The 26891-nt window shown below is 48.9% G+C and overlaps 1 protein-coding gene and 1 long non-coding RNA gene across 3 annotated transcripts in view; one reads left to right on the top strand and one right to left on the bottom strand.

Moving 5' to 3' along the window:
* ELP3 (elongator acetyltransferase complex subunit 3) overlaps window positions 1-21180 on the top strand; it is a 78888-nt gene extending 57708 nt beyond the window's left edge. Inside the window, exons 14-15 of the mRNA XM_015859793.2 lie at window positions 3466-3547; window positions 20693-21180. Of these exons, the coding sequence (XP_015715279.1) occupies window positions 3466-3547; window positions 20693-20769 (159 nt within the window). The 3' untranslated portion in view covers window positions 20770-21180. The remainder of the gene's footprint in view (window positions 1-3465; window positions 3548-20692) is intronic.
* A 1035-nt stretch (window positions 21181-22215) lies between these two features.
* LOC116653167 lies at window positions 22216-25976 on the bottom strand. 2 transcript variants are annotated; one of them, XR_004306593.1, is made up of 3 exons: window positions 25408-25976; window positions 24168-24307; window positions 22216-22748 (listed from the first exon to the last, which is right to left on the bottom strand). It is a non-coding gene; the product is annotated as an uncharacterized LOC116653167 (long non-coding RNA). The 2 variants fall into 2 exon arrangements; XR_004306592.1 differs by lacking the exon at window positions 25408-25976 and adding an exon at window positions 24453-24661.
* Window positions 25977-26891: the final 915 nt, after the last annotated feature.

Here is a 26891-nt window from a genome sequence, read left to right as displayed (position 1 = left end):
GGTGCATTGGGAACTGGCTGACTGGCTGAGCTCAGAGTGTTATCAGCGGTTCAGAGTCTGGTTGGATGCTATAACTAGTGGTGTTGCCCAGGGGTTAGTGTTCATCCTGGTCTTGTTCAGCATCTTCATCAGTGACCTGGGTGAAGGAAGAGTCCACCCTCAGCAAGTTTGCTGATGATACAAAGCTGGGAGGATTAGCTGACACACCTGAAGGCTGTGCTGCCATTCAGCAAGACCTGGACAGACTGGAGAGTTGAGCAGGGAGGAACCTTATGAGGTTTAACAAGAGCAAGTGTAGAGTCCTGCACCTGTGGAGGAGTAACCACATGCATCAGTACAAACTGAGGGATGACCTGCTGGGGAGGAGCTTTACAGAGAAGGACCTGGGATCCTGGTGGACTGCATGTTTGCCACAAGCCAGTGTGCCCTCATGACCAAAAAGGCCAATGGGATCCTGGGGTGCATTAAAAAAAGAAAGTGGCCAGCAGAGGAAGGAAGGTGATCCTCCCCCTCTACTCTGCCCTGGTGAGGCCTCATCTGGAATATTGTGTCCAGTTCTGGGCTCCCCAGTACAAAAAAGACAGGGATCTCTTGGAAAGAGTCCAGTGGAGGGCCACTAAGATGATGAGGGGCATGGAGCATCTGTGTATGAGGAAAGGCTGAGTAACCTGGGTCTGTTCAGCCTGGGAAAAAGAAGACTGAGGGAAAGATCTGATCAATGTTTGTAAATATCTGAAGATAGGTGGGAGGCAAAGGGATGAGGTCAGGCTCTTTTCGAGGGTGCAGAGTAATAGGACAAGGAGCAATGGCCTAAAACTTGGATATAAGACATTCTGTACTAACATGTGGAAGAACTTCTTTACATTAAGGGTTATGAAGCACTGGCACAGGCTGCCCAGAGAGGTGGTGGATTCTCCTTCTATGGAGACATTCAAGACCCATCTGAATGCCAACCTGAGTGATCTATTGCAGGGAGCAGCTTTAGCAGGAGGTTGGACTCGATGATCTCTTGAGGCCCCTCCCAACACCTGCAATTCTGTGATTCTGTAATAGAAATGCAATTGAATTTGAGCCTCTTCTTGCATTTCATGTGCTGAAATCCTGCTGCTTCTGAGGTTTTGCTGGTGTGACAGTGTTTAGGCAGTTGCTACTGCTCTGATATGTAAAAGAAAAGCACGGCTGAAAACTATCTGCCATGTCTGTATGGTGCAAGAACACATCTATTCTGGTGCTCATTTGGCTTTCAAGTGCTAAGCATCTCTGGTTCTCAAGCGACTTTCCTTTGATATCCTGTACTGTACATCAGACTTCACTGCAAAAGTAAAGGGGATATGTCCGCTGTGTGGGTGTTAGGTGCTATTTTCCTTCTAAAATGGGTTTTGTTCAGTAGAGTAATTTCACTTCTGAAGCCTGAAGTAGATACAGGTGGGAAGGTGAGCGGTTTTGAGGCCTACCCAGTTTTCTTTCAAGGAACCATTTATTGAACAAAAGAATGTCTGTAATTCCTACTACCAAAACAGAAGAAATTCAGCTTCGGTTCCGAGACGTTTCCTGGCTCAGGTGTTTTGGGGAGGCTTTTGAGTAAAGCCTCTTAGTTATACCCAATGGTTTATTTTCGCTTCAGAGCCACTTGTGAGGCCATTTCCTCTCTATCTTAAAAGCAAGTGAAGAATGGAGTGGAAAGCTGTGTTTCTAATTCCTCGCAGCGAGTCGTATGAAGATTGCACATTATGCCTCTGCGGAGTATAACGTGCTGTGGCTTGCAGTGAGCAAAAATGGGAATTACATTTTGCCCTGGTAGACGTTGAACCTTTCGAGTGAGCTTTTAAAAAAGCAATCAGTTTGTCCTCTGTGCCAGAACTGCTCAAGGCTGATGTTTTAAATTAACTTCCTTGTATTTATTAATCATTCCCTGAGTATACGTGCATTAAGATGCGGTTTTGGCTTAGACGCTGATGACGTTTAGCCGTGAGGCAGAGACTGTTTAAAAACAATAATTAATAAGGGTATAATGAACGCATCCACTGTAAAATAGCTCACATTTCAAAACTTTTGGAAGGGAAAAGTGGCCATCCAAAGTATCAGAGAATAATTTAAAACCAAGTTGCCAACTATGAACATTAAAAGAGGCTGGAAGTTGGGATGTCACGGCGTATGACTCACCCGATGTTCGTTTGCAATAGTCAGTTGTCGAGACATTAAGCAGAAAGAGTTCTTTGCAGTTGTGGGGACCATTTCTGATTAGAACAGCACTTCAGACTGAAGATTTCAGTGTGTTACTTAAAAATGCCTGCAAGTGTTAAGTGTTTTTAGAATTAAATCTCATCCGCTTCAGTTTCAGCGCAGCCCGACTCTGTACATTTTGTCAGGAAAACAGATGAACCAAGAGCGGAGTGTAATTCCTGCATCCTAATGTTAGAAGTGAATTAATCCAGTCAATTATGCCCAGATATATAGGACAACTAAGTTGTTAAATAGAGTGGAAAGGCTATTCCCTTGTTTCAAAGCGTTATTTTGATGGCAGTAGTGCTCATGCTGTGCAAGATTTCCAAATGTAAATACAGGCGTGGATCTGATCCAGAATATTAACATGATCTTCTGCAACTCCTTTTGCTTTGGCATCTTCCATTCTATGAGCTGAGCTTCGTGGTTGTGCCCTGAGCTCTGCAGAGCAGTGTGGGTCTGCAGGAGGCACGTGGGCACTTGGTGCAGGCTTTGAGGATGGCCCCAGGTGGGTCCTGTAGATGGTAACAGCTCCTGGAGGGCAGTGAAAATAACAACTGTGAGGCAATGGGGCAGTTTTGTACCAGAAAGCCAGTGGCTGTATCCGAAATGCCAGTGGTTGTATCAAAAAGCCAGTGGTTATATTGGAAAGGTCAATGGTTGTGTCGGAAGGGCCAATGATTACATCAGAAAAAACAGTGGTTTCATTGGAAAGGCCAGTGGTCATATCAGAAAAGCCAACAGCAGCTCTCTGGCTCTGCCACATCCATTGCAACTGATGTCAGACTTGCAGTTCATCAGTGTATCCAACTGCATCCAATGTCTGTGCTCTGGATTTGTTTAATTCCCAAATACAAACCCAGGTATAGGAAGGCAACCGTCAGGATGGGTGAGGGAGTGATTGCTGTTTGGTAATTGGAGCAGGGCAGGCCCACTCAGTGCCAACGTGACTGTCACAGGGTTTAACTTCATTCTGTTGCTGCCATTGAGAAGCTGTCAGGTGCTGAAGCTGCCTGTGAATAATTTCCTGATAAATAAACCCAACCCAATGGTGAGAAAGCTGCACTGTGAAATTCACCATTAACACGTCTCTGTTCAGTGCTCTTCCTGCACTAAGATTTTGGCTGTTCTTTTGCCCAAACTTAAGAAGTCTCCTGGAATTGTTCTGATGCTTACAGTCTGACCTTGCTTGTGCTTTCTGTTATTACAGAACTTACATTCTTGTTATTTCTTCTGCTGCAGGGATTTGGCATGCTACTCATGGAGGAGGCGGAAAGAATAGCCAAAGAGGAGCACGGGTCATGGAAAATTGCTGTAATTTCAGGTATCTTTCCTTTACTCCTCCCTTCACCCCCCTCCCTTTTTTGTTTTGCTCTTAATCTGAAAACAAACCCACTACAGCCAGTGCCAACCGCTGTGACCACTGAAATGAGCATCAGCTTAGTAACTGAGTTGAATTCCAGCCTGGCTCCATCCATCGCAATGCTGCCATGGTGAGCAGTGTGCCAAAGGATGCTGCAGGGAGCCATGCTCCTCTGGGTGTCAAGGAGCCATGGCCATGGGTGCCTTCCTCCTCCCAGGGCTGCTATTTCTGAGCTTGCTGCTTTGGCCCTGTCACAGGTTGTTACTGCTGAGGGCTCGCTTTCCAGAGCTTGTGAAGATAGAAAATTGCCAGCCTCCATTTTAAAGCCTTTCTGCAAGTGCCGTCATTAGGGTGGACAGATGTGCTTTTAGGATACATTAAGCGTTATCATGGAGAAGCAAGCTGTATAAGAAAGAGCTGCAGCCCTTTCTCCTTTTTCATGTGCAAGGCACTGTGACTGAGGAGAGCAGCGGCAGCTCGTGGTGTGTGTGTGAAGTCAAGGTCAGGACTGCCTTTGTGCATTAATTTATTCTTATATTAGTGGTTACGGTGGCTATAGAAAGCTGTTACAGGCATATGGGTAACAGAGGCGGCTGGCCAAGTAGGTGCTAAGGAACTTGGCCAAAAGAGCCTTAATACAGACCTTATACAAAAATAATAATCCTCTCCCACCCCACCAAGATAAACCACCAAAAAGCAGAAAACCACCAGTTTGATCCAGGCTGCTGAGTGCTGAATGAAGAGCCTGTGTGTATGTGCTTGCTGCTGGGTCGTGTCACGGGCTGTAGGACAACTGGAGAGGGAAACCTCAACAAGTGCCTGCAGTGAGGGCCAGCATCTGAGCGAGGGTGAGGTGCAGGTCACAGTCTGATGCTTAGTGTGGTGATGTGGTCCTGAGGAACATGGTTAGTGGGAGGTGTTGGTGTTGGGCCAGCAGGTGGACTTGATCTCAGAGCTCTCTTCCAACCTTAATGATTCTGTGATTCTACGGTTCTATGAGCGTGCATGTTGATGATGGGTTGACAGTTGGACTTGACAGTCTTAGAGCTCTCTTCCAACCTTAATGATGCTGCATTCTCTGTATTCCTCGCTCTGCAGACATGAGGCAATCACATTTCTCTATGTGATGCGGCAGAGGAGTCACTTTTGAATCCCATGTGGTTGAGAAATGCCCATACCTGGTATTTCCTCAATAAAACAGAGAAAGTAGGAACGTTTTCTTTCTTACTAATAACATCCTGACTCAGGATGCGTGGGGGGATGCGTGGTGGTAATCCCTCTGCAATAAGGAACATTTCATCAAGAGCAGAAAATGTACAGCAATTACTTTAACAACAAAAAAAAAGAGCCCTGTTAAAGCGTTTGTGTTACTAATTTTACCTGTAGTTTAGCAAACTGATACACAGAATGGTTTTTTTTTGTGTTGAAATGAAGTCTGCCTTGGTGTCATCACAGGAAGATCTCAGCTGTGATTTTTATCTTCATTTTCCCCCGGCCTGTAAAGTACAATATGGTACAGTTTGTCTTTATAACAGAATACTGCAGCATCTGCAAAGAGCAGTTTTCCAGCTGTTTCCTTGGAGATGTTATCACTTGAATTTCAGTTCTCCCCTAAGTTTTATCTGAAATACAAATGCAGCCGGAAGTTCTTTCTCCATTGGATGGTGAACTTGCTTTTGCTACTTCTGCTTTCAAAATTCACTTTGAATCTGGGAAACCCATTGCAACGTTTCCAACACGTTGCAAAATCTTCACTGCTGTTCAAACAGAAACGCATCAGATAAATCTGCTTTGAAGATCTCTCTCGTAGGGCCCTGGCTCTCATTTTTGTACTGCATGTTTTATTAATGCTTTGTTGCAGTGGTTTCTTTAATGGTGTCCTTTCTTCAGCAGTGTTTTCCAGTGTGACATTTAATGGCTACGTCAATACTAGTTAATTACATAGTGCCAGAACACCCAGAGTGTGGAATGTGGGAAATGGGTATGTCAAGGGGCTCCAGGAGTCATAGAACCATAGAGTGGTTTGAGTTGGAAGGGGCCCTTAAAGGCCATTTGGTCCCACTCTCCTGCGCTAAGCAGGGACACCCACAGCTCCATCCGTGCTCACAGCCCCATCCAGCCTGACCTTGGTTGTCTGTAGGGATGGAGCACGCACCACATCACTGGGCAACCTTTGCTAGTGCCTCACTGCCCTTGTTGTAAACAGCTTCTTCCTTATATCCAATCTAAATCTCCCCCTTGGAGTTTGAAACTATTTCACCTTGGAAATGCTCTTAATTCCGACAGATTAAGATAACTTCTAAAGAAAACATTTTCATACAAAAAATCCAAAAGAAAGCAGAAACAGGAAAGAAAAGAAAGAAGAAAGCCCTGTGCCTAATGTGCTTTCAGTGAGCAGCAGAAGCGTTGCCATCCTGCCCATTGCAGCCCTTTTGACAGAGGCAGCAGTCACCATCCCTTCCCTCTGCACTGTGTCCGTCAGATCCTCACTGCTTTCAGACCTCTCTCCTCCACAGCAGCATGCGTTGAGCTACCAGAGCTCATGTTCTTTTGTCCAGATGCCCCGGAGGACTCCAGGCTGCTTTCTTCCCACGTGTAACCTGGTCAATACTCTTAATGAAACATTATGTCATGTCCCCAATGAGCGCGGATGTCCCTTTGCTCAGTCAGGTGCCATGTCTTGCACTTCACCTCATCTTGCTTTGAGAAGGGCTGAGATTCCTCCCCCCCGCAGCACATTTTCCTCTTCTCTATCAGGCTCTGCTATCAAATCACTGATACAAACCTGCAACTGAGAGACGAGTGAGTAATTTACGATTGCCTCCTGATTAAGATCAGTGGGACTGTGATAATCCGTTTGGGGTGACAGATCCCAGCATCCTTCTCCTAAGCCAGTCACCCCCAATCACAGGGCTGTGAATGGAAATGAAACCAATCCCACCCGTTTTCTGCAGTCCCCACAAGAGCCGAGGTGGTTCGTGGTTGTCGGTGACTCATCCCTCAGTGTGTTGGTGCTGCTCCAGCGTACTGTCTCATGTGTTTAAGGAAACTGCTGCTCCTGCCTTTGCCTTTTGCAGTCACAGATGATAACAGAGGTTAGGAACTTTCTAAAAGTAAATCTGATGCATCACACCGGCGTTAAACTCACCTGCAAGGAAAAACACGAACCGAGCTGGTGTATAAATCAGAGGGAAAGTTCCAGGGCACATCTGATGGCACTCTAAAGTATCTTAATTTGCTCATGTAAATAGCCCTCTGGTCTCCCTGGATGTAATAAATCACTCAAGCAATCAGCGTCCCATACTTCGTCCTGGATGTTGATTCCTGGGCTGCCTTGGAGCTCGCCGACTGACAGGGTGTGCTCTGGGGGCCATAGGATGGAGCTCTGAAGCACTGCAGGAGGATGGATGGGGTTCAGCAGGACTCCCAGCGGCTCTGCTGCCGCTGTTATCCTTAGAAATGCCAACCTCAATGGATGTTAGTAAGAGAAGAAGTGGCCTGAGATAAGTGGGAACGTGGGAATGGTAATGAATTGGCTCTGTGATGATTGCGTGCTTTAGCCTTTGGAAAGAGATTAATCAGATGAGTTTGGGAGAAGCCAAGGATAAACCCATGCTGGTGGATTGGTGCTATGGAATGGCTGCTGTGTAGTTCTTAGTGAACTTCAGCTTTGAAGTTTTAGTAATGTAACGACTTTGAAAATAGACCCAGCAGTGACTTAACTGAGATTTCAGTGTAGGCACGAACAGGAATATTGTTGTCCTTAAGCAAGGGCATGGCCACAAACCCCGGCACTCTGTAGTTTGATAGGAAGCTCTTCTGTTTTTATGTATGCTTGCAGACACATGGAATATGTCTGTTCCTTGTGTGCCTTCCTTGAATCACAGAATCATTCAGATTGGAAAAGACCTCTAAGATCACCCAGCCCAACCCGAACCCATCTGCCCACATCCCTCAGTGCCACCTCGCCACGGCTCTGCAACACCTCCAGGGATGGTGACCCCACCACCTCCCTGCTCCAGTCTCATCCAGTTGAATGGGTAGGGATACCTTCTTTATGTACTCCCTTTCCTGAACACCCCTTTCCCCATTCTCAACCCAAACGATTCCCTAGCCTGCAAAACCCCAACGGTAACGATCACAATGATAATAATATCAATAGAACACACACGGTGAGTTTGGATTAGTCAGGATGTATTTAGAAATCAGACTCATGAAGAAACAGAGGTGACTTCCACACAAGTGACTTGCAATGCACAGCAGTATAGATAGACTTGAATCAGAACTGTGAGCAAGAGCAGTCTTTAAGGATTTAAAAATAAATAGTTTTCTTTCATGGGAATCTTCCTCTCTGACCGGCAGCGTTCCCGCACCGCCCACCGCTGCTAATCCTCCTTTTCAAGGCTGTGAGAGGTGAAGGGATTAAAGCTTGTTTTCAGTGAAAGCTTTGAGTGTAGATTTCCTCAAGTTGTGGGTTTCATAGTTATAACCCAATTTTGATGTGGGCTCACTGTCCAGCTCTCCAACTGCTGCTTCAGGCAAGCGTCGCTTGTGCCTTAAGGCTTCTCTGCAGCACGCCATACTCTGCTGCTGGAGGCTGATGGGGAGTGGGGCCATCCTGCCTGGGGTGCCAGCTCTGAGCAGAGCAGGGTGAGGACTTCTTCCTTTGTCAAGAGCAAAGTGCTCATGAGGGTTAGATTTTCTTTCTCAATTACATGCAAACCATGTACAAACAAATGCCATCAGTGCCTTTGCTCCTTCAGAGTACATTTGCTCGCACTCCTAGGAATGAATTTCAGTGCTTCCCAGCGGACTCCTACCACAGTATTTTGTTCTCCCTGTTGTTCTTGGAATAAGCAGGTTCAGCTGAACCTGTCTTCTCGTAATGCGTCTCTTTGCTCTTAGAGGTGTTTAATCTACAGGCAGAAAGGGGAAAAGGCTCAGCAGGGTTTAAGCGGGTTGCCGTCGCTTATTACGGCAGTGCTTAAAAACCATGCAAGGTTACTTCCAAACAAAGGAAAATCTGAGGTCCCCAGCATTGGGAACCCAGGAGCCATGGCAGGCAGTGAACCGGGGAATGATGCACGGAGCAAGCTGGGCTCTACAGCAGCTGCCTCACAGAGCATCTCGTTAAATATCACTTCATTTGAAGAGGGCCGGTGGGAGCAGCGCATTTAATTGACTATGGAATCAATGAGTGCTTTTGTAAGGGAAGATGAGAGTTCGCAAGGCAGGAAGGGCACTTTGGGTTCTGGTACCGCGGAGGGAAACGATGGTACCGTTGTGATGGGGAATGAGAGAAGTCATTGCTTTGGGTGCTGGCGATGCAGTGTGGTGTCTGAATCCAATCTTTGCAATAGCGGGGCAGAGCCAACGCTGCTCTCTCTGCTCCTTCGTGCCCCCCACCACCTAAATCAAAGAGCAAAGTGAAAAAAAGCCAGTGGCTTGTTTATCATGAAGTCATTGCTCATTTAAGGTAATTTTCTGCATGAGTGGTGCCTTTCTACTCTTCTGATGTGAGTAGTGTATTAGTGTGTCAGGTTTTGGTAGCTGAATGGTAGACCCTGGAGGCATCACTCCATTATTCAGAGCTCTGGGGAGGTCTGATCTGAAATGTCTGTTTTTCCATTTTCTGGTATTTGTAATTGCATGTGTGTTTTCTTCGCCTTTTGTTGTTGTGTTGTTATATATATATATTTTTTGTCAGTGTTAGTTTTTTTTATTTTCTTCTTCCTTCTAGTTGTACCTGCTTTGAATGCACATCTTCTTCCCCTCTAAAAGTCATCGTGTCCCCCTGCACCCTCACAAACTATACTAAAACACTTGTAAAAGCATTGCTTCTCTGATGCCCACAAGTCTTTCAGGCACTGGAAACATCCAAACGTGGTGCTTGAGACCAGTGGCTGGGCTAGGGAGCTCACTGTGCTTGTCGTCACTTCTCCCTTTCTGGCATCAGTCAGTGCCTGAGCTCTGAGTTTGGTGCTTGAGTTCTGCAGTCAGCATTTCCTCTCCTGTTGGAAGGATGCTGCTCTTCCAATCCCTTCTGCTCCTGTTCCACCATCCAAGTGGCAGGTGGGATGCAGGTGAGCTCAGTGTGGAGACTCCATCTCCCCTTCTGCACTCCGTAGATCTCAGCACTTTCCTTTGGGAGTCAGTGAAGAGCAGTTGCATTGCAGTGACTCAACCATTGCGGGTTTTTTTTTGGTCAGAAACCACAGCCAGCATTCAGGGGATGATTTAGAACAATAAAGCAAACCGAGCCGTTGTTATCTGTGTTCCTCCCAGCCCACAGTGTAAGCACAGCACAGCCCTTGTACCTGTTGTTCCTCTGTCCCATTTGCAGCACATATGCTCCAGATTGTGGCTTTGCAGTTGGCCACATGAGTGTCACTGTGATACTGCAGTGCTGGGTGTCAGGGGAAGGGAAGAAATAGTGGGTAGGGGTATAACATCTTCTTGCCCTCCAGCCGCTTTCTGCCCAAGGACTTCTGGAGCTGCAGAGAGTGCCTTTGTATTTGATAGCCCCCAGGGACTTCCTGCCTTGCCAGTCTGTCTGCCTGCAGCAGCTGATAAACTTCTCTCCTCATCCCTTTCTCTTCCCCATCCTTTTCTGTGAGCTTTCTGCTGTTGATTGGAACACCTCATGTTGTATCTTGATCTTGGGAGAGGTCATCCTTCAGACTCAGTCAAGGTGGATGAAGAACAGCCCTCTTTGTAGGCTTTCCTGGTGTCTCCTTGAGCATTCCTGTTAGCTTAATTTTGACTTTGCTGCTTGCATCCCATAAGTAGCCCCACAGATCCATGATCCTGTAAGCAACCGTACAGGTTGTGCACACCAGTGACCCAAGGTAAGATGTGGGTTAGTGGGTATGGTGGGGATGGGTTGGGGTTGGACTTACTGATCTTAGAGATCTTTTCTAACCTCAATCATTCTGTGGTTCTGTAACAGCTGGGCTGGAGTTTTTTACACTTGAGTGCTTTGGTTTCAGGAAGATTTCATGTTTAAGGAATTGCACCATTTCTTTAACACAGCACCAGCCGTGAGCTCATGGAAAGCAGTGCATAACAAATCAGAAGTTCCAAGGGGCAAACCTGGAGGGGACCAAGGCCAGGTTGGATGGGGACTTGGCAGCATGCTGTAGTGCCCACAGCTGGGGTTGGAACTGGGTGATCTTTGAGGTCCCTTCTGACCCAAGCCATACTATGAGTCCTCCCCCTTCTAAACAGTAGAAGTGTACAGCTCTTGACTCAATGTGCTTGAACAAATTCATCCATTACAGGTCCTTTCTTTTCCCTTTAAGCACCAACATGATGACTCTGTTGTCACCCTCTCGTTTAGGAGGCTGCCTTTTACAGTAACGATGACCAGACAGATTGAAGCTGGTGCTTTACAACTACTTGAAACATCCGAACAATAACATTTCAAGGATGGTACTCTTCTCTTTACAGTAGTTACGCATTGTGCTGCGAAACAGGCAGCAGAAATGTTTCCCCACTTCCTTTTAAAAGGAAAAGAGACAGCCATGTGTCAGAGGCTGTGCGGGCAGCCTGGCTTTGTGCCACGCTCCTCCAGGCTCCGGGCTGTTGTTCTTTGCCATCATCTCCGTGCCAAGCCCTTCAGCTCACACTCCTCTTTGTGAGAAGGGTCTGGGCAGTGCCAAACCCACATCCTGCCCTGGCACCATAGCACCTTGCTTTGACTGTGGGTGTAACACTGCTGCATGCTTTGGGCTTTTTGTTTTGTTTTAAAGGATGTGTCCCCTCCAGCCTCAGGGCTACGTGCTGATACACATGTGGTTTTCCAGTGGGATCATCTCAAAATACTAATGATACCATCCAGCACTGCCTTTCTGTGCCCTCAACATACTCACACCCATCTGCTCTGTGTGACAGCCACTGAACTTCACAGCAGTGGCACATGCAGAGCCCTGCAGGCACCAGCTGTGTGTCAGCACAAGTAACTGCCCCCTCCCAGCCCTGGACATGGCAGGGCTGGGTGCCATTCAACTGTGATGGCACTTGGCTTGTTGGTTTTACCTCTGCAATCCAAGTTTCACATGCCAAGATGAGACTATGGGTGAGGATTCCTTTCAATCCCAGAAGAGAAATGACAGCTTCCTTATAGCTGTCTCCATCCACCTATCCTAAAGCAGCTGCTAAAAGAAGGGAGACAATGCTCCCATCTCATACTTATGGGACTGGTGTCTTGCTGGCTGGGGCACTCAGCTTGCAGCAGGTGCCTGTCATGGTGAACCTGGAAGCTGCTGTGCCATAGGTGAGGCCAAGGGCAAGGGCCAGGAATGCACAGACAAAGCAGTTATGTGTTGTGAGGACTGTAAATGACTTTTTTCCGACGCTAAAAGCCAGTTCTATAAATACAATGCTCTTGCACGGAAGAGCTTTTTCGACTGCAGCGGTTGCTGTGACGTCTGTCAGCGTTATCTGTTTATGCTGGCATCAGGAAAGCAGGCTGGCTTGGCTTGTACCAACAGGATTGTCTCCTTATCTCTGTGCAGAAGATGCTTGTTTGGGAGGGGTGAGGGATGAGATTGAATTCCCCCACCGCAGGTGCTTACCCTGTTAAAACCAAACACTCCGAGCTCCATTAACAACCACCCTTTCCTTTCTCCTTTCAGTGCAGGCATTTTGTCACCTGTGCCTACACCGTCTCCGGTCGCCTTTAAGCAAAACTCATTGATAATTTGCTCCTAGGCTGGGAGAGGTGTCTGGAACCACAGCCAAATCTGCAGCAGCACACCCCAGCTTCCGAAGCAGCTCTTTAATGTTTCCCTGCAGGGAGATTGCTCCGTAGCCCCGCTCGGTCCCAGTGACGTAGCAGCCTTATCGCGGCGTGGAGGTCTGGCACCGCCGCCGCTCCCCGCCGTAAGCTAATTACTATGCGGCAAGATGATCAGTTTTCCCCCAGACCAGGTTTCTATTTGTGTGCTGTCAAGTAGAAAATTAACATGGACACAGGCCAGGAATGTTTCACGCCCGAGTGCGCCGGGGCCGGAGGTGGCGAGGGGAAGGCAGGCTGGATTTCTGAATGGTGGCGGTGTGGGATCAGGTGGTGCCGGGTGTCCTTAATGGGAGCAGCAGAGGAGCTGAGATGGGGAAGAACCAGAGCAAAACGCACACAGCCCTCACGAGCTGCCCAGCTCTGCCTGCTTTGTTCAGAACAAAGCCAGACAGTGTTTTGTGGAACCATAGCATCATTTAGATGAAAGTGACCCTTAAAGGCTGTCTGATCCCACTCCTTGCACTGAACAGGGACACCCACAGCTCCATCAGTGCTCAGAGCCCATCCAGCCTGACCTTGGCTGTCTGCAGGGGCATCACCACCTCTCTGGGCAGCCTGTGCCAGTGCCTCACCACCCTTAGTGTCTGCAGAGCAGGTGAGGGCTGCACAGTTCTGAAGCAGTGTTCATTCATTCATCAGCTGTCACACGAACACTCCTCACTCTGCACAGGTGGAAGCATGGCTGGTGTCCACCCGCTGTACTCCTGGGGTCTGCGCGAGCACCCCAACTTTTCGGAGCAGTATCAGGGAATTTGCAAGAAGTGCCTAAGGAATGAAGTTCAATCATAATGGATTTTTCCTTTCCCGGTGTTTCTCGCTTCTTGTTCATTAGAAGTGGTGTGTTTTGGAGGGTCTTGGTGCTTTTTAGGAAGAACACGTCAGTTAACCGCCAGGCAGAGCCTCCACTGCCGCTATGTGTGCCTGTTGCTTACAGGAGCTTATCGCAGGGATCCCTGCTGGCTGTGGGGCTTTCTGCTCTTTTCTCCCACCGGTTTTAGTCACCAGATGTCATCAGTGTCTGATTGAGCTATTCAGCTGCAGCTCTGCGCCACCTTTTAGCTGTTCCTCAGCATGGAGATATTTGTGTACAACATCCTCCTCCTGGCTCTGATGAGCCAAAGAGGGAGCTGAGGAGCAAAGGCTGATTTCAGCCCCTGCCTTCCTGAGCTGGGCAGCTACGGGAGCAGAGTTTGACAGCTGTATGTGGTGAGAGCTCCTTAGGGGTTCCATGGGGAAGGTGGGGGCACAGGTGGGCTGCAGTGCTAATAACTGGGTGCCTCGCTGTCGAGATTGCCAAGCCTTCATCCTCGGCTCTGAAAGCCTCCCAGGCCTTCGGAGAGAAAATTGATGGTGAATTCCTCCAGTGCTTGGTGAGTCATCCCAAATCCCTGGTCTCTCAGTAATACTTCGCCAGATGGGTTGAATATTTCAGTCAACCATCTCTGGAAGGAGCCTGAAGTCATTACACAGCCGGTGCCTCTAACATCTCACAGACCTTGAACTTGACAAGTTTGAGGTTGAGCAGCAGAAACATTTCACTCTCTGCATCTCTGTCAAGGCCTGGTGGTTGCACCGGTGGCAGAACTTTGCTCAAGTGTAAGAGAAGGGTTTGCATGTAAACATTTAATTGCATGTGGCTTAAAGTCAGGAGATGCACGAGCTCTGGGCTTCATCTGTCACAGTAAAGGCAGTGCTGGCGTGGTGACTGTGGACAGAAGATGCTGCCAGTGCAGCTGGGCTGGGCCAGGTCTTTGTAGTCATTAATGAAACGTTGCTTCTGCAATAAAGAGATCAGTGAGATGGAAGCTCACCATCTGGAAGCTCCACGATGGTTCTTAACTGATTTTTAAATGGTGAGTCTGCAGCTCTAACCATAACCAGGGCATCTCCCATGTGCTGAGAGGCACCCCAGAAGTTGGATGCTGCCAAACCAGTGCTTTAGTTCTACCTCTTAGAATTGGTGACAGTCTTGGGTTTGAGATTTGGCCTTAAGAACAAAAAGGAGGGATCCATTTGGTAATATCAGAAAGCTTTTGCTGTAGTTTTTCCTTGTGGATACCTCTAAGACCAAGTCCAGTCCCTCCAGGAGTTAAACATGGGGATTTGGGGGATGCAAAAGAAGAGAGCTTTTCAAATGGGCCAGGTCCTAAACCAGGTGAAGGTACTGTAGAGTTAAATCAGCTTCCATTAAACTAAAGGTGTGGTGCATGAGGAGCAGGCTGTAACGTGGAGAACAGAGGTCTGCCTGTTTGTTACCTGGAGGTGTTTCTCCCATCAGTTCTGTTTATCGAGCAGGAGAGCTGACCATGAGCTGGAGCTTTGTCAGAAAGGGGCTGATCTCTTTGCATTTGCGTCAGATCCACAACGTTCCTTCTGACGTGGGCTCTCCTGGCAGAGGCTGGATGTGGCTGCGGAGGAGCCAGGGGATGCTCAGGGCTTTGGGTTGTGCCTTCAGGAATAATCCCATTTCCAATCTGAAAGCAGATTCCGTAGCAGAGAAGTGAGTTGGGGAGCTGATGAAGGGGGACCCCGGGCTTCAAAATGCTTCTTTGGCAGCTGTGATTTGAGATCTCAGACAAATTACCCATCTGCCTGGGATCTCGGCTCTTCTTGTGGGACGTGGCGATGGCAGTACCTCCCTGCTAGGCAGAGGTGTTGTGAAAACATCAATTTAACAGTGCTGGGAAGCAATCTGTGCGGGAAGGAAGAAATAGAGGCTTTCAGGTGTGGGTTTCTCCTCCAGCCCCTAAAGCAGCAGCACACACACTAAACACAGGCTGGGGACAATTGCTGCTAGCGGGTTTGGTGATGTTAATCACTTAGCCCTGGCTAGAGAAAGGATTACAAAGTGCTTTGCATAATCATGTAAGTACATAAAGATGTACCTAAATCACAAGTCTAACTGCGACGCTAATTAGCTCTTTGTGGTTGCTGCGGCAGGAGGAGGTCACAAAGTGCTGAACTCTCCCATCCTGTGCTGCGTCCCTCCAGAGGCTGCTGAAATGGATGGGAAGGATGGCTCTGCAGGAGAGAGCTTCACAGCTCTTCCTATTTTCCCTTTGCATTTCTCTGAGCATGTTTTCCAATGGCTGCCAGAGCATCAGTAGTTCTCAATAGTTCTCAATAGAATCTGCTGTTGTTAAAGAAGTGAGCATGGCTGTGCTTCCTCTCTGTGTTAATCTGAAAATGGAGAGCATCACATTTGTGAGATGCCATGTAACATTTCCAACCCCCCACCTCCTTGTTATTCCCAGAGGTTTTTATCTCCTGGATCTTTAGGAGATTTTGAGAAATAAGTTGCCAATTGTCTAATCTAAATATATACATATATATCTTTGCTGCAGGGATTGATGTAAGGATTGTTCATTGGCTTCTTAAATTAACGTTTCTGATTGCTCTGAAGTGCACAGGTTTCCTCAGCGATGTTCCTGGTGCTGGTTTTTTCCCATCCCCTTGGTGCTGATGTTGTTGTGGTTATCTCACACCCTTTGCTCTTTCCCCACTGTTGCCATTCGCAGCAGTTGGTTGGTGGCCATTCACATGAGGCGGCCTCGTGTTTTCCCTGCAGATAAAAATCCAGCGTTGTGAAAAGTCTAAATGCAAAGCAAACTGCTCAGAGGCCACGGATGGATGTTCTGTGCATTCTTAACTCATGTATCATTTTGGAGACGCGATGTGGTTTTCTTGGTTAGCATCCAGTACACAAGAGAGAAGAAAAAGTTCTCTCATCTCATCTTTCCCTTCTGTGAGGTATTTGAAACCATGGGTTGGGCCCTTCCTCATTTAAGTAGGTCCTATCAATGTGAGGAAGTCCCTTTGCTGGGCTCTGGATGGTCGCTGGGTGGCTGCCCAGTGTCATTAAATGCTGGCCATGCTTTGAAGTCAAGACTGAACAGCAGCAGGTTTCACAATGAGGCATTTTCTTACAGCCAACCGAGTTTCTTCTTGGGTTTGGTGGAGGTCAATGCAAGAAGTATGAAGGAAAACCTAAAACTTCTCTCTTAGAAGCAATCCCGAGTCTCCACCAATGTCCACAGGGAAGGAGGGGGTTGTGTTGGCTTGCACAGCACTCATATCACTCTCTAAGTCACCCAGCCTCATGTCTTAAGAGTTCTAAAATGTGAGCTTTGTGATCCCTGAATGGTGGCCTTTGAATGCCCCTCATGCTCTGGCAGCATCAGTCTGACCACAGGAGATATTCTTGGAGAACAAGGGAGGTTCTCAGAGCCTTGGCTGCCCCAAATCCCAGAGGCTGGCTTAGGATTCACTGCTAATATGGATAAAGTTCATGACTCTTCAGCAAGTACCATTTCCTGCCTCATTGCCTTCAGGAACCAATAATCAGCACCCTTGAAGGACAACCCTACTCAACAGAGATCCCACATGTGCCACAATGTCCCTACCCAACAGAGATCCTACAGCGATTTGGGTGCCCATGCAGTGAGCCCAGGGCTCTCTCCTCCCAAATCAAAGCACAGAGCGAGGCAGTCAGTCCCATTAAACTTGGCAGAGCTCTCACTGCCAGCAGAACTGCAGTTGGCACATGGGTGGTTGGAGGCAATTTGGAAGGTTCATATGATGTGGGTTCATGCTGCGTGGCATGCAGGGCTCCGGTAACTGCTTCTAAGATATGGATGGAGGGGGAAGGAAGCTGTGAGATGCTGCATGCCCTGACTGCTTTGGGGTGGATTTCAGTGGTTGCCAAAAGATGTGGAGGCCTGTGTAGAGATAATTCTCTCGTGTGCCTCGTTGGTAAGTCTCTGCTATGGAAATTTTATGAACTATTAGTAGCTCTTTAATGAGCCTGAAAACAATCTCATTTTCACTTAGTTCTGTGCCCAGTGAGCCATGGTGAAGGAATCTTTGAGGATACTCGGGCTCTGCCGCCGCACTGCAATATTTCTGCGTGGCAGAGCTGAGTCAGAAGGGTGTATTTATGGGCTTTGCATAGAAAGGTCACGGGCAGGGGGCTGCATGTGGGCAGTGAAAGCTGATTTCCTCCATCCTCCTTCAGGGCCAGAAATGTTTAACCCTGACACCGCGGTCACCTTCCACCACCCTCCGGTTGGTTGGTTGGTTTTAACTTTGTTTTGCAGTTTGAACGTTACAGTAAAAAGATTTGGGGGTTTTATCATCAGGTTTCGCCGTTATTCAGCCATCACCAAAAAGAGAGAACAAAAGGCTGTGAAATGAACGGGCAGGCGGTGCCAGAGGATGTGTCATCAAAGATTGCGGTGAGGGATGCTTCCAAAAAGCCTCAGCTGGCCGTGGGTTCTGCCCAGCAGGTGTGATCTGAGCCCCTGTGCTCCCAGGTTGTTCAAACTGAACTCACTGCTAAGTTTGGTGTGGAGTGTTTAACATTTAGAGGCCCATTTAAAAAGCAGCTGATGATGGCTTTGAAAGTCGAAAAGCTTCTTGTGACAGCTTCTGGCTGTACTCTTCCATTCCTGTGTGTTATTTCTTTTGTGGTACTTGTGGAACGATGCTGCTTTTCACTGGGGTGTGTCTTGGAGCTGTGGGTACACGTGCTGTAAATTAGAGCAGCAAGGTATCCCTGGGGCTGTTCGGGGCCAGGTTGGATGGGGCCCTGAGCTGCTGCCTGATTTATTGGTTGGCAACCTTAGCCCGCAGCAGGAGGGTTGGAACTGGATGATCTTTGAGGTCCCTCCCAACCCAAGTTATTCTATGATGATGCTATGACTGGGAATAGAACTGGTGCCTTCCTTTCAGCACTGTTAAGCATTATGGATTGTTTCTCCAGCAGACGAGATGGCATGTTAGTTTGATAGCTCTCATTCTCTTCTTGCACACTGATGCTGTCCTGACAGAAGCCAGCAGCGTGACCCTGCTCTTTGTCTATTGTTTGGGCTTTGCGTTCATACAAACTTGTGATAATCTCACAATGGAGATGATTCCTTCATGATTTATGGGCAGTCATTCGTGCCCCACGAATCTTTCATTCCATTCAGCATTGCCTTCTGAGTTCTGCTTCTCTCGTGGGTGAAGGCAGCGTGGCTGCTGGCTGTCAGCCTGCTTTTAATTCCACGTCTCAACGCCCCATTTCTTTCCCAGTTGTGTCACACTGATTGAAAAACATCCTCCCTTCACCGTGGCTGTGATTTCCTGATATTCTCTGACTACAGAGAAGCGCCTTTGTATTGATAGCATCCCAGTGAATTCTGTAGGCTGGGTTTGTTGCTGTTTGGGTTCTGAGCAGCTGAAGTGAATCCTGAGCTCATCCTCAATTGCTGCGCATCGTTTTGGTTCACAGGGCTCTTGCTGCATTTCCGCACAGTTCCTTTCAGAGCAAACTAAGCCACAAGCTGTGCTCCAGTGGCAGATCCAGCCCAGACAACAAGGTCTGGATTGAGCTTTGCCCAGCTTCAAACCAAGCATGCAATGGGGAAGAGGAGCCCAGGGAACCAAGAGTCAGCACAGTGCAGATGCATGGGCTGAGCACCAAGGGATCCCATCTGCTGCTCTGCTCCTGCCACACCAGGCTGGACTCTAAGGAGTCTTCGCACAGATCTCATTGAGGCACCTCCTGCCTGCTCCTTTCCATCTTTCTGAAGCTGTGGATGCCCCTGGAGGTGCCCAGGGTTAGTTTGGATGGGGTCTTGGACAGCCTGATCTGGTGGGTGGCAGCCCTGCCCACGATGGGGGTGGGTGGGTTGTAAGGTCCCCTCCAACCCAACCATTCTCTAGTTCAGTTGAAGGACAGTGATTCTGTGCAGGAGGTTTTGCTGTGAGCATGGCTTGATGACGACAGAGGTGCTTCACGAGGCAGCACCGCGTGGGACCCCAGGAGCACGGGGCTGCCAACTGCATCATCAGTCTTGTTAATGGCTCGAACCCATTGCCCTCTAACGAGGAGGAGCTGGCACTTCACTAGGGCCACTTAATAGCTCTGAGATTAATGGAGGCAGCATGCGATGCTGTACTGCAACCTCAGCTGCCTCCTTTTAAAATCCACACGTTTCCCAAGAGTTTGAGGGGGGGGGGGAATAAAAGAGGGGACAGTTTAACCAACTCTAATCGAAGTGGTTTTAAAACCGTAATCCAAATTCCTATGTTGTCTTTAGCTCTAAGAGGATTCTTCTTCGGCTTTGATTTCATTGATCCTTTCATCTGAGTTCTGGGCTGCAGGTGGAGGCTCTGCTGTTTTCCTGCCAACTTCTGTATGTCACATCCCAGTCTTTGCTAATGAGCCCTGGGGATTTGGGGGCACGCTGTTGATACAGGTGGTGGTTTGCTGCAGGTCAGAAATCCAGGTCTCTTTGAGTTGGAAGGGACCCTTAAAGGCCATCTCATCCCACTCTCTGCACTGAACAGGGACACCCACAGCTCCATCAGTGCTCAGAGCCCCATCCAACCTGACCTTGGCTGTCTGCAGGGACATCCAACACCTCTTTGGGCAACCTGTGCCAATGCCTCAGCCATTCTTAGCATAAAAATCCTTCTCCTTATATCCAGTGTAAGGATCAGGAGGAAGGATTTGGCTGGAGCTGTGGTGCTCAAGGACCTTGTAAGCACAGCAGTGTGCATTGGGGAAGGCATCACAGCTCTCCAACATGCTCCTGGTGGTGAGGTGGCTGCAGGTGCATAGAGAGGAAGGGGTTACGCCAGGCACTGCGTGGTGGGGACACGGCCATTCCTGGAGAGCCATTTCCAAGTGCCACAGTTTCCAGGAACTGGCTGGAGGCTCTGAGATTAATCATAGAAGCACAGAATGGCGTAGGGTGGAAGGGACCTCAAAGATCAGCCGGTCCCACCCCCTGCCGTGGGGAAGGAGAGGAGAGGGCTACAGCGTCTGTCCTATCCCTGCCTACCAGCTGCAGGGACAGCAGTGCCATGATGCTGAGTCCTTCCTCTGCTGATGACTAATGTCTGCATATGTGAGTAATTAGATAAGGTGAGGGGGGGAGGCTGCCGGCACAGACTTGTCCTGCTGCAGGATGCAGCGGGGTTCATTAGGAGAGGAAGATGAGGACCAGAGGCACACACAGAGCCTCCATTCAATGAGGAAATTGGATTGCGGCTGCAGAGCCCACTTGTCGAGCTGGAGTGGAGCTGAGCTCATTTCTAGGAGCTCTGGGACACAGCCTGCTGGGCTCTAGGGCCCTTCAGTTCCTGGTAGAGGTGCCTGCAGCTGAACTGCCTGCTCCTGGGAGCCCACCTTTGGTTTTCATCTGAGCTCCCAGATGTGGTTCACTGCCGTTCCCTTCTTCTCTCCCTTGCAGCTTTTCTCAGCACAGAGGACAGGGCAGATAAAACACTGCATTAAAGCTTTGTTGCTCTCCTCACAGGTGTTGGCACAAGGAACTACTACAGGAAGATTGGCTACGAGCTGGAGGGGCCGTATATGGTGAAAAGGCTGCAGTGAGCCCAGCAGGTCCTCACCTCACCTGCTGCAAGGAGAGGACGTGGCTGACCCATGAGAAAAGATCACGGCGGTGGCTGGAAGCTGAAAACCAAAACCTGGCAGCTGCAAAGGACTTGTTTGTGCCCTTGGCAGCAAATGGGGAGCACGGCTCTCTTGAGGTGTGCTTTGCCCCAGGACATCACACACACATCCAGGGCTGGCTTTGCTGCGTTGCAATATGGGAGTGAATCACAGGTGAACTGAAGGGCGCCCTGTAAGGGAGTCTAGTGTGGAAAAGCACCTGTTATTTCTAGGATGCTGCTGTTGGGCTTTTACTATGCATTGAAATGGCGTGGGTTATTTTGCAACATAAAGGAATCCTTGTTCTTTGCCTACTTACTTATTTACACTGCCATGGCTGCTTTTTGTCCATCCCAAGCAGTGCACTGTGATCATTCTATCAGGGGCTGGAAGCCATTGCCCACCTTGCTGGTGGGGACACAGTCACATTCATGTCTCTGAGGCTCCAGCCCCTTAAAGCAGGTTCAGCATCCTGTCCAGCCAATGCTTACATACCTCTGTGGTAGGAAGCCTACAACATCTAGGTCCCTATTTCAGTATTTGACCTCTTGTATGGTGAAAAGGTGGAGACAGTAGCTTACAAGAGGTTGGTACTTTGACAGCTGTGCCACTGCCCTGTGACCTGTCACTGTGCACCTCTGGTCTCCCTCTTCTCTTTGCACATGGTGTACTCCTGCACTGTAACCAGCCTCCATTGGCTTCACTTGAGGTCTCTTCATTTCCACACTCGATGTTCTGTTCCTCCATCCTGTAACTCAGTGCTCTGGGCACAAGAATGGGCAGAAGCTTTGCTCAGGGCAAGGTGTCCAGCACCCCGTGTTCTCCCTTAAGCTGCTTTGGGACAGGATTAATTCATCAGAAGGTGATGAAAGGTGCCACCGGTAACTGGGGCACATTAAGTTTCTGCCACCACAAAGCACAGGAGATTAAAATGGATGCACTGCGATTTCTGTGCTGAATCCTCCACGTTCTCCACAGAACGGGGCTGTTCTGGTGCTGCCATGCACACTGAATCACACTGACGTGCTCAACTCCACCTGCCTTCATCTCTCATTAAGCAAAGCCCAGCACTTGGAATCTGAAAGCTCAGCCCTCTGACAAAGCCAGGACGTGCCTGGGGGTGTGCACTGGGTCTGTGGGCACCGAGTGGGGCTCAGCAGTGCTGAGCTGTTGCCACCAACCTCATTGCAAAGAACCGTCTGTGCTTATGTTTTCAGCCAGGCCATTCCCTCCAAGGCATTAGTGCTGTCTGGTGACAAATTTCACACATTGAGGTGAAGTGCAGCTGTTTGGGACCTGTAATTTGCACTTTGCTGCCTGCCTGTCATGTGGGCTTCAGCGCCGGAGGGCTCGGAGGAGATTGAAGGCTGCTCCGACACGCATTGCACCATTTGAAGCCTTTATGTTGGTATTAAAAGAAGCAAGCCCTCACAAAGGCCTTTTTCTGCAAAACAATGTCGTAAGATTTTGATTATGAATTGTAAATTTAATAAGCATGCACTGATAGAACGACGCATCAGGTCTTTGCTGGCAGACAGCAGCACTGTGCAATAAAACCGGCGCTTAACGATGGCTGTGCTGAGCAGTGCTCAGTGCATGGGGACAAGGCAGAGAGCAGGGAGCAGCACCCAAAGGTGGCAGAGCCTCCCCATCCCCCTCCAATGAGGATTCTTTGAGTTGGCCCAAACATCTTTTGCACTACCTTGAGATGTTGGGTCATTGCATCTCTTTAGCTCCTTCCATGGGGGAAGAAATCAACTAATTGCATCCTGCAGTTAATTGCAAAAGGGAGAGTTGCTTTCAAAGCCTGGAGCAGTCACACTTTGCTGCAGGTGATTTCATGGGCAGCCCTGCATCGTCCTGTGGTGGCCCAGCACAGCACCTTCTGCATGGGACTCAGTGTAAGAGCGCAGGGATGCCTGAAGGAAACAAAACACACTGAGGTGAGTGGGGTGGACAACCTGCAGGTTCTTCTCCCTCTAAAGTTAGAGGCAAAAGCATTAGGTTAAGCAAACAGAAGCTTAAGCAAACCAGCCATAAGTTGAGCAAGGTCAAGAAAATGGGATTTGCTTGTAAAACCAAAGGGCAGTGTCTGCTCCCATGGCTGTAGCAAGGCAGCCCAGGGTAGGAGGGCTCTGAGTTGGATTTTTGCATATTGAAGGGCAAAATCACATCAACCCATCACAGCCCAGGTCAGGTACGAGGGTTTCCAGGCTGGTGCTGTCCAAGAAGCACCATGAAGGGCTGTACCTCCCCACCTGCAGCCATCACAGCCGAGGGGGAAAGCAAGCGAGCCATAAGGAAAGCAAATTGTTAATGTTGCTGCTGGAGCAGCAATCATGGCCTGGGGTGTCCGCACTGCTTCCCTGACTGCAGCTCTCTGCTTTCTGATCTGCAAAGCGGCCCTGCCAGCTTCAATATTTCTCTTGCTTCTATTTATATGCCTTTCTTCGTTGCTTGAAAATTACCTCCTGCCCTTCCTTGGTAGCGCTGGAGCGCTTCACAAGTGCCTGCTAAGTGCACCTCTTTGCACAAGGGCTGCACAGTGGGTTCCTTTCCTGCTGCCCCCAGCTTTTGCCCCTGCTGTGAGCGAGCTCTGTATGAGCAGCACGGGGACAGGCAGGGATGTGCCTGCATTTCTGCAGCAGCTCCGGGCCCCTCTGCTTGCTTCCTCTGTCACCATCACACTGAGCCACCCGGCTGCTGCTGCCCTGCACTGCTCCAGTGCCCAGCCCCAGCCTGAAGGACCCCACAGGCATCACTACAGCAAAGCATGTCCCCCACCCCTGGAGGTGCTCAAGGCCATGGATGGGTCCCTGGGCAGCCTGAACTGATGAGGGGCACATAGCCCACAGTTGTAAGCCCACAGTTAGGGCTGGAGTGGCTTTAAGGTCCCTTCCAACCCAACCATTCAGTGACTCTATGAAACAAAGCACCATGTCTAAAGGAGATGAGCATAGGAAGGCAGCTGAGCTGCTCTGCAGTCATTCACATTAAAGGCAATCTATACATCCAGCAGGCCCATCTATGTTTGAAAGGGTTGAATTTAGCAAAACAAATGTTATTCAGCTCGGGGGAAAACGAAGCATATCCATTTTTGGCTTCAAGTTGGCACCTCCTGTGTCCAGCTGGTCACCCAAAGCCACACTTAACTGCACTGCTTCCTGGAACCCCAGCAGCTCTATCCAGTAAGAAAAAAAAGTGAACTGGAAACAAATAGGAAAAAAAAACAAATAACCCAGAAAATACCCCAGGCCAGAAGGCAGAGGGAAGTCTCCTGCCCTAAAAGCAGCAGGCACTGAGTGCAGTACAAGCAGTGATGCAGGGCAGCACCTGACCTGTGCCCAAGGAGCGATGCCTTCTTGCCACCTTAGCACTTGTTCTTTGCTGGCATCCTTGGTGTGGCAGCAGGAGGGGCTGCCTCCTGCCTTTGGTGCAATAAGCGTCGTGCCAAGGGCTCAGGGAATCTGCCACGACTCTGCAAGGAAAGAAAACGGAATGAAGAGGAGCAGGAGACAGAAAGGAGCTCGATTTAACATACAGCAGTCACAGTCAGCTCTGTTTAATGAGAATAGGAAGCAAGTGGTTTGAAAAAAACAACAACATCAAAAACAAAGGCAGACCTGAGGTAAGCAGCAGCACAAAGTCCTTGGGCTCCTCGAGCCCTTTCCCAGGCGGAGGAAGTGCTCTGCCATCGATTTATTGATGCTGCTGCCTGTCTGCCCTGCCATGTCTCAGGGATGTGGGTTTGCTCAGGGCGAGATCTAGCAGGTGTTGTAGCACCCATTGATGTTTCCTGGGTGCCAGAGCCAGGTCCCAGCTCCATCTGCAGCCCTATGAGGGCTCAATGCCTCCCACAGCCCCTTCAGATCTGCTCCTGGCTGGGGAAATTCAAGGTCCCAAGGTACTTCAAGGTTCTTCTTCCCTCACACTGGGACTTCAACCCCCCCCCCATCACTGCGTGTAGCAGAGTAGTTGGAGGGATTTGTTTCCCGTGGGTTTATTTGCTTGAAGTAAATCCTGCTGCTGTCTGTGTTGGCAGCTTCTCTAGGTTTGCTGGGATGAGGGGAGGTTGTAAAGAGGAGGTGGCAAGGGCATGAAACCAGGTCCTGATCCCAGCGTGGGGTATCTGTATCACCTGTTATACAGGGCTGGAATCTATATCATAGCTCGGCTTATGTGCGGCATCTACAAACCCAGTAGGAAAACTGCTGTCTCGCTGATTTAAAAGATGCAAGAGGGAAAACACTGACAGGTTGTGGGTACTAAACCCATGTCCTGTTGCTACCACACCAGTACGTGCCTGAACGGAGGCTTTCACCTCCCTCTGGCCTGGCCTGCAGGGCAGTGGGGCTGCTAGGAGGTGTGAATAATGCCACAGACTGCACATTGTTTCCATTTAAAACCAATTTAATCTAAATTCTCTGATCCTGCAGCTCTGCGAGAATAAAGGAGAGCTTAAAGGGAGAAAAGCACTGCTTCCGACTTCAAAAAGCCTCAGCAAAATCAATTAAGAGTGTATGAAGAATCCTGAAAGAACAACAGGGACTGACAGATCGAACTGTGCAGGCTCATTACCTTTTCACATCCAACTCTTGACGATGTTCCTGCACAACATCAGCCAGGGCACGTGGGTGTCTTTACATTTTGGCTGCAAGTACCTGTATCATGCTTTGCAAACAGAATGCAAATACACTGGTTGTGTTCTGCGCGCTACAGACGCGGGCTCCTTTGAGAAGGCAGCAGCTATTTAGAGGAACAAAAGAGAAATGTATTCAAAGTTGGGGAGGAGAAAGGAGGAACAAGGTAGCTTATCTAAGAACATGAACTGAGCACCAGAGGTACGACTGCTTGATGAGGCTGCCACAAACACTGGTTTTCTCAGTAGGAAATAGCCTTTATCCTCCAATGCATGAAGCAGCAAGGGTGGGCTTTGTTCCTGAGGTAGGTTAGGACACGTCCACAGCTAACTGCCACTGCAAAGCTCTATTTCCAGGTTCAGTACCACACGCCTGGCTCACACCGCACACAAGCTTCAATGCTTCGCTCTTACCAATCCATCCCAAAGAAATTGTGGTCCTTTTCAACCCAGGCCACTCTGTGATTCTATGACATTCAGCTGCTCACCTGGGCCCTCTGCTCAGGCAGCATTTCTAGCTGATGAATCAGAATCATGCAGGGACGGGCACTTTGCAAAGCAGATCCCAACAGCAGATGCTGGAGAATCAGCTCCGGCTCATCGCTCCCTCCTGCCCCAGCCTCACGCATGGGTTGGCAGATCTGCTTCTCCTTATCTCATCTGCAGCCCCTGCTGAGATGAGACACCTAATCCAACCCGCTCCCATGCCCTCTTTAGATGATGCATCTCTCAAGCTGCCCCATCTGCATGTTGGCTGCCCGTAGATAACTGCTCGGTGACAGGCATCCGGAGCGCCTTCATTATTCTCTGTGATAAACAGACCTGGGCATTTATTTCCCCAGCATCTTCCCAGAAGCTGTAATAGTAGCAGCTACTACGCTGTATTTAACAAGCACAGAAAAAAGACCTTCTGCTTCTGCTGGCTGCTGAGATGAGCTGGAATTTGTGATTAATGGAGGGTGCTGCTGATGAATAATTTGGATGCAGCACTTAATTTGAGAGAAAAACAGAATCGCATCGAACTGACTTCATCCTGCCTGGGACAGTAGCGAGTATTTAATTCTTCCCTTGACAAATTCAGCCCCTTAGATCCCTTCTGTCTCTGTGAGTGGTGATTTTTGTTCTGTTGAAAAAGAAAGTTAACTAGTCTGAAGCATCCTTAACCCAAAGCAATCAATTTCAGCGCCTGCCCGTGGTGGACAAATGGCATTCAGAGGGCTGTTCTAACCAACTGCTCTGATGCACACCAGGCTTATGTCACAAGAGAGAAAAATGAGGAACGACTCACCCATTTCTCCCAGTCACAGCAGAAGAACGAGGCTTCACCCTCACTGCCTGCCCTCCCGAAACACAAAGCTGAATCACAGCTCCGCATTCCTCTCCATCCTTTTTTCTTCAAGAGACTGACTGCAGACAATAAATG

Source organism: Coturnix japonica, chromosome 3 (assembly GCF_001577835.2).
Source record: "Coturnix japonica isolate 7356 chromosome 3, Coturnix japonica 2.1, whole genome shotgun sequence".
Taxonomy (NCBI): domain Eukaryota; kingdom Metazoa; phylum Chordata; class Aves; order Galliformes; family Phasianidae; genus Coturnix; species Coturnix japonica.
The sequence above is the reverse complement of the archived record's forward strand: the minus strand, read 5'-3'. Positions and strand labels throughout refer to the sequence as shown.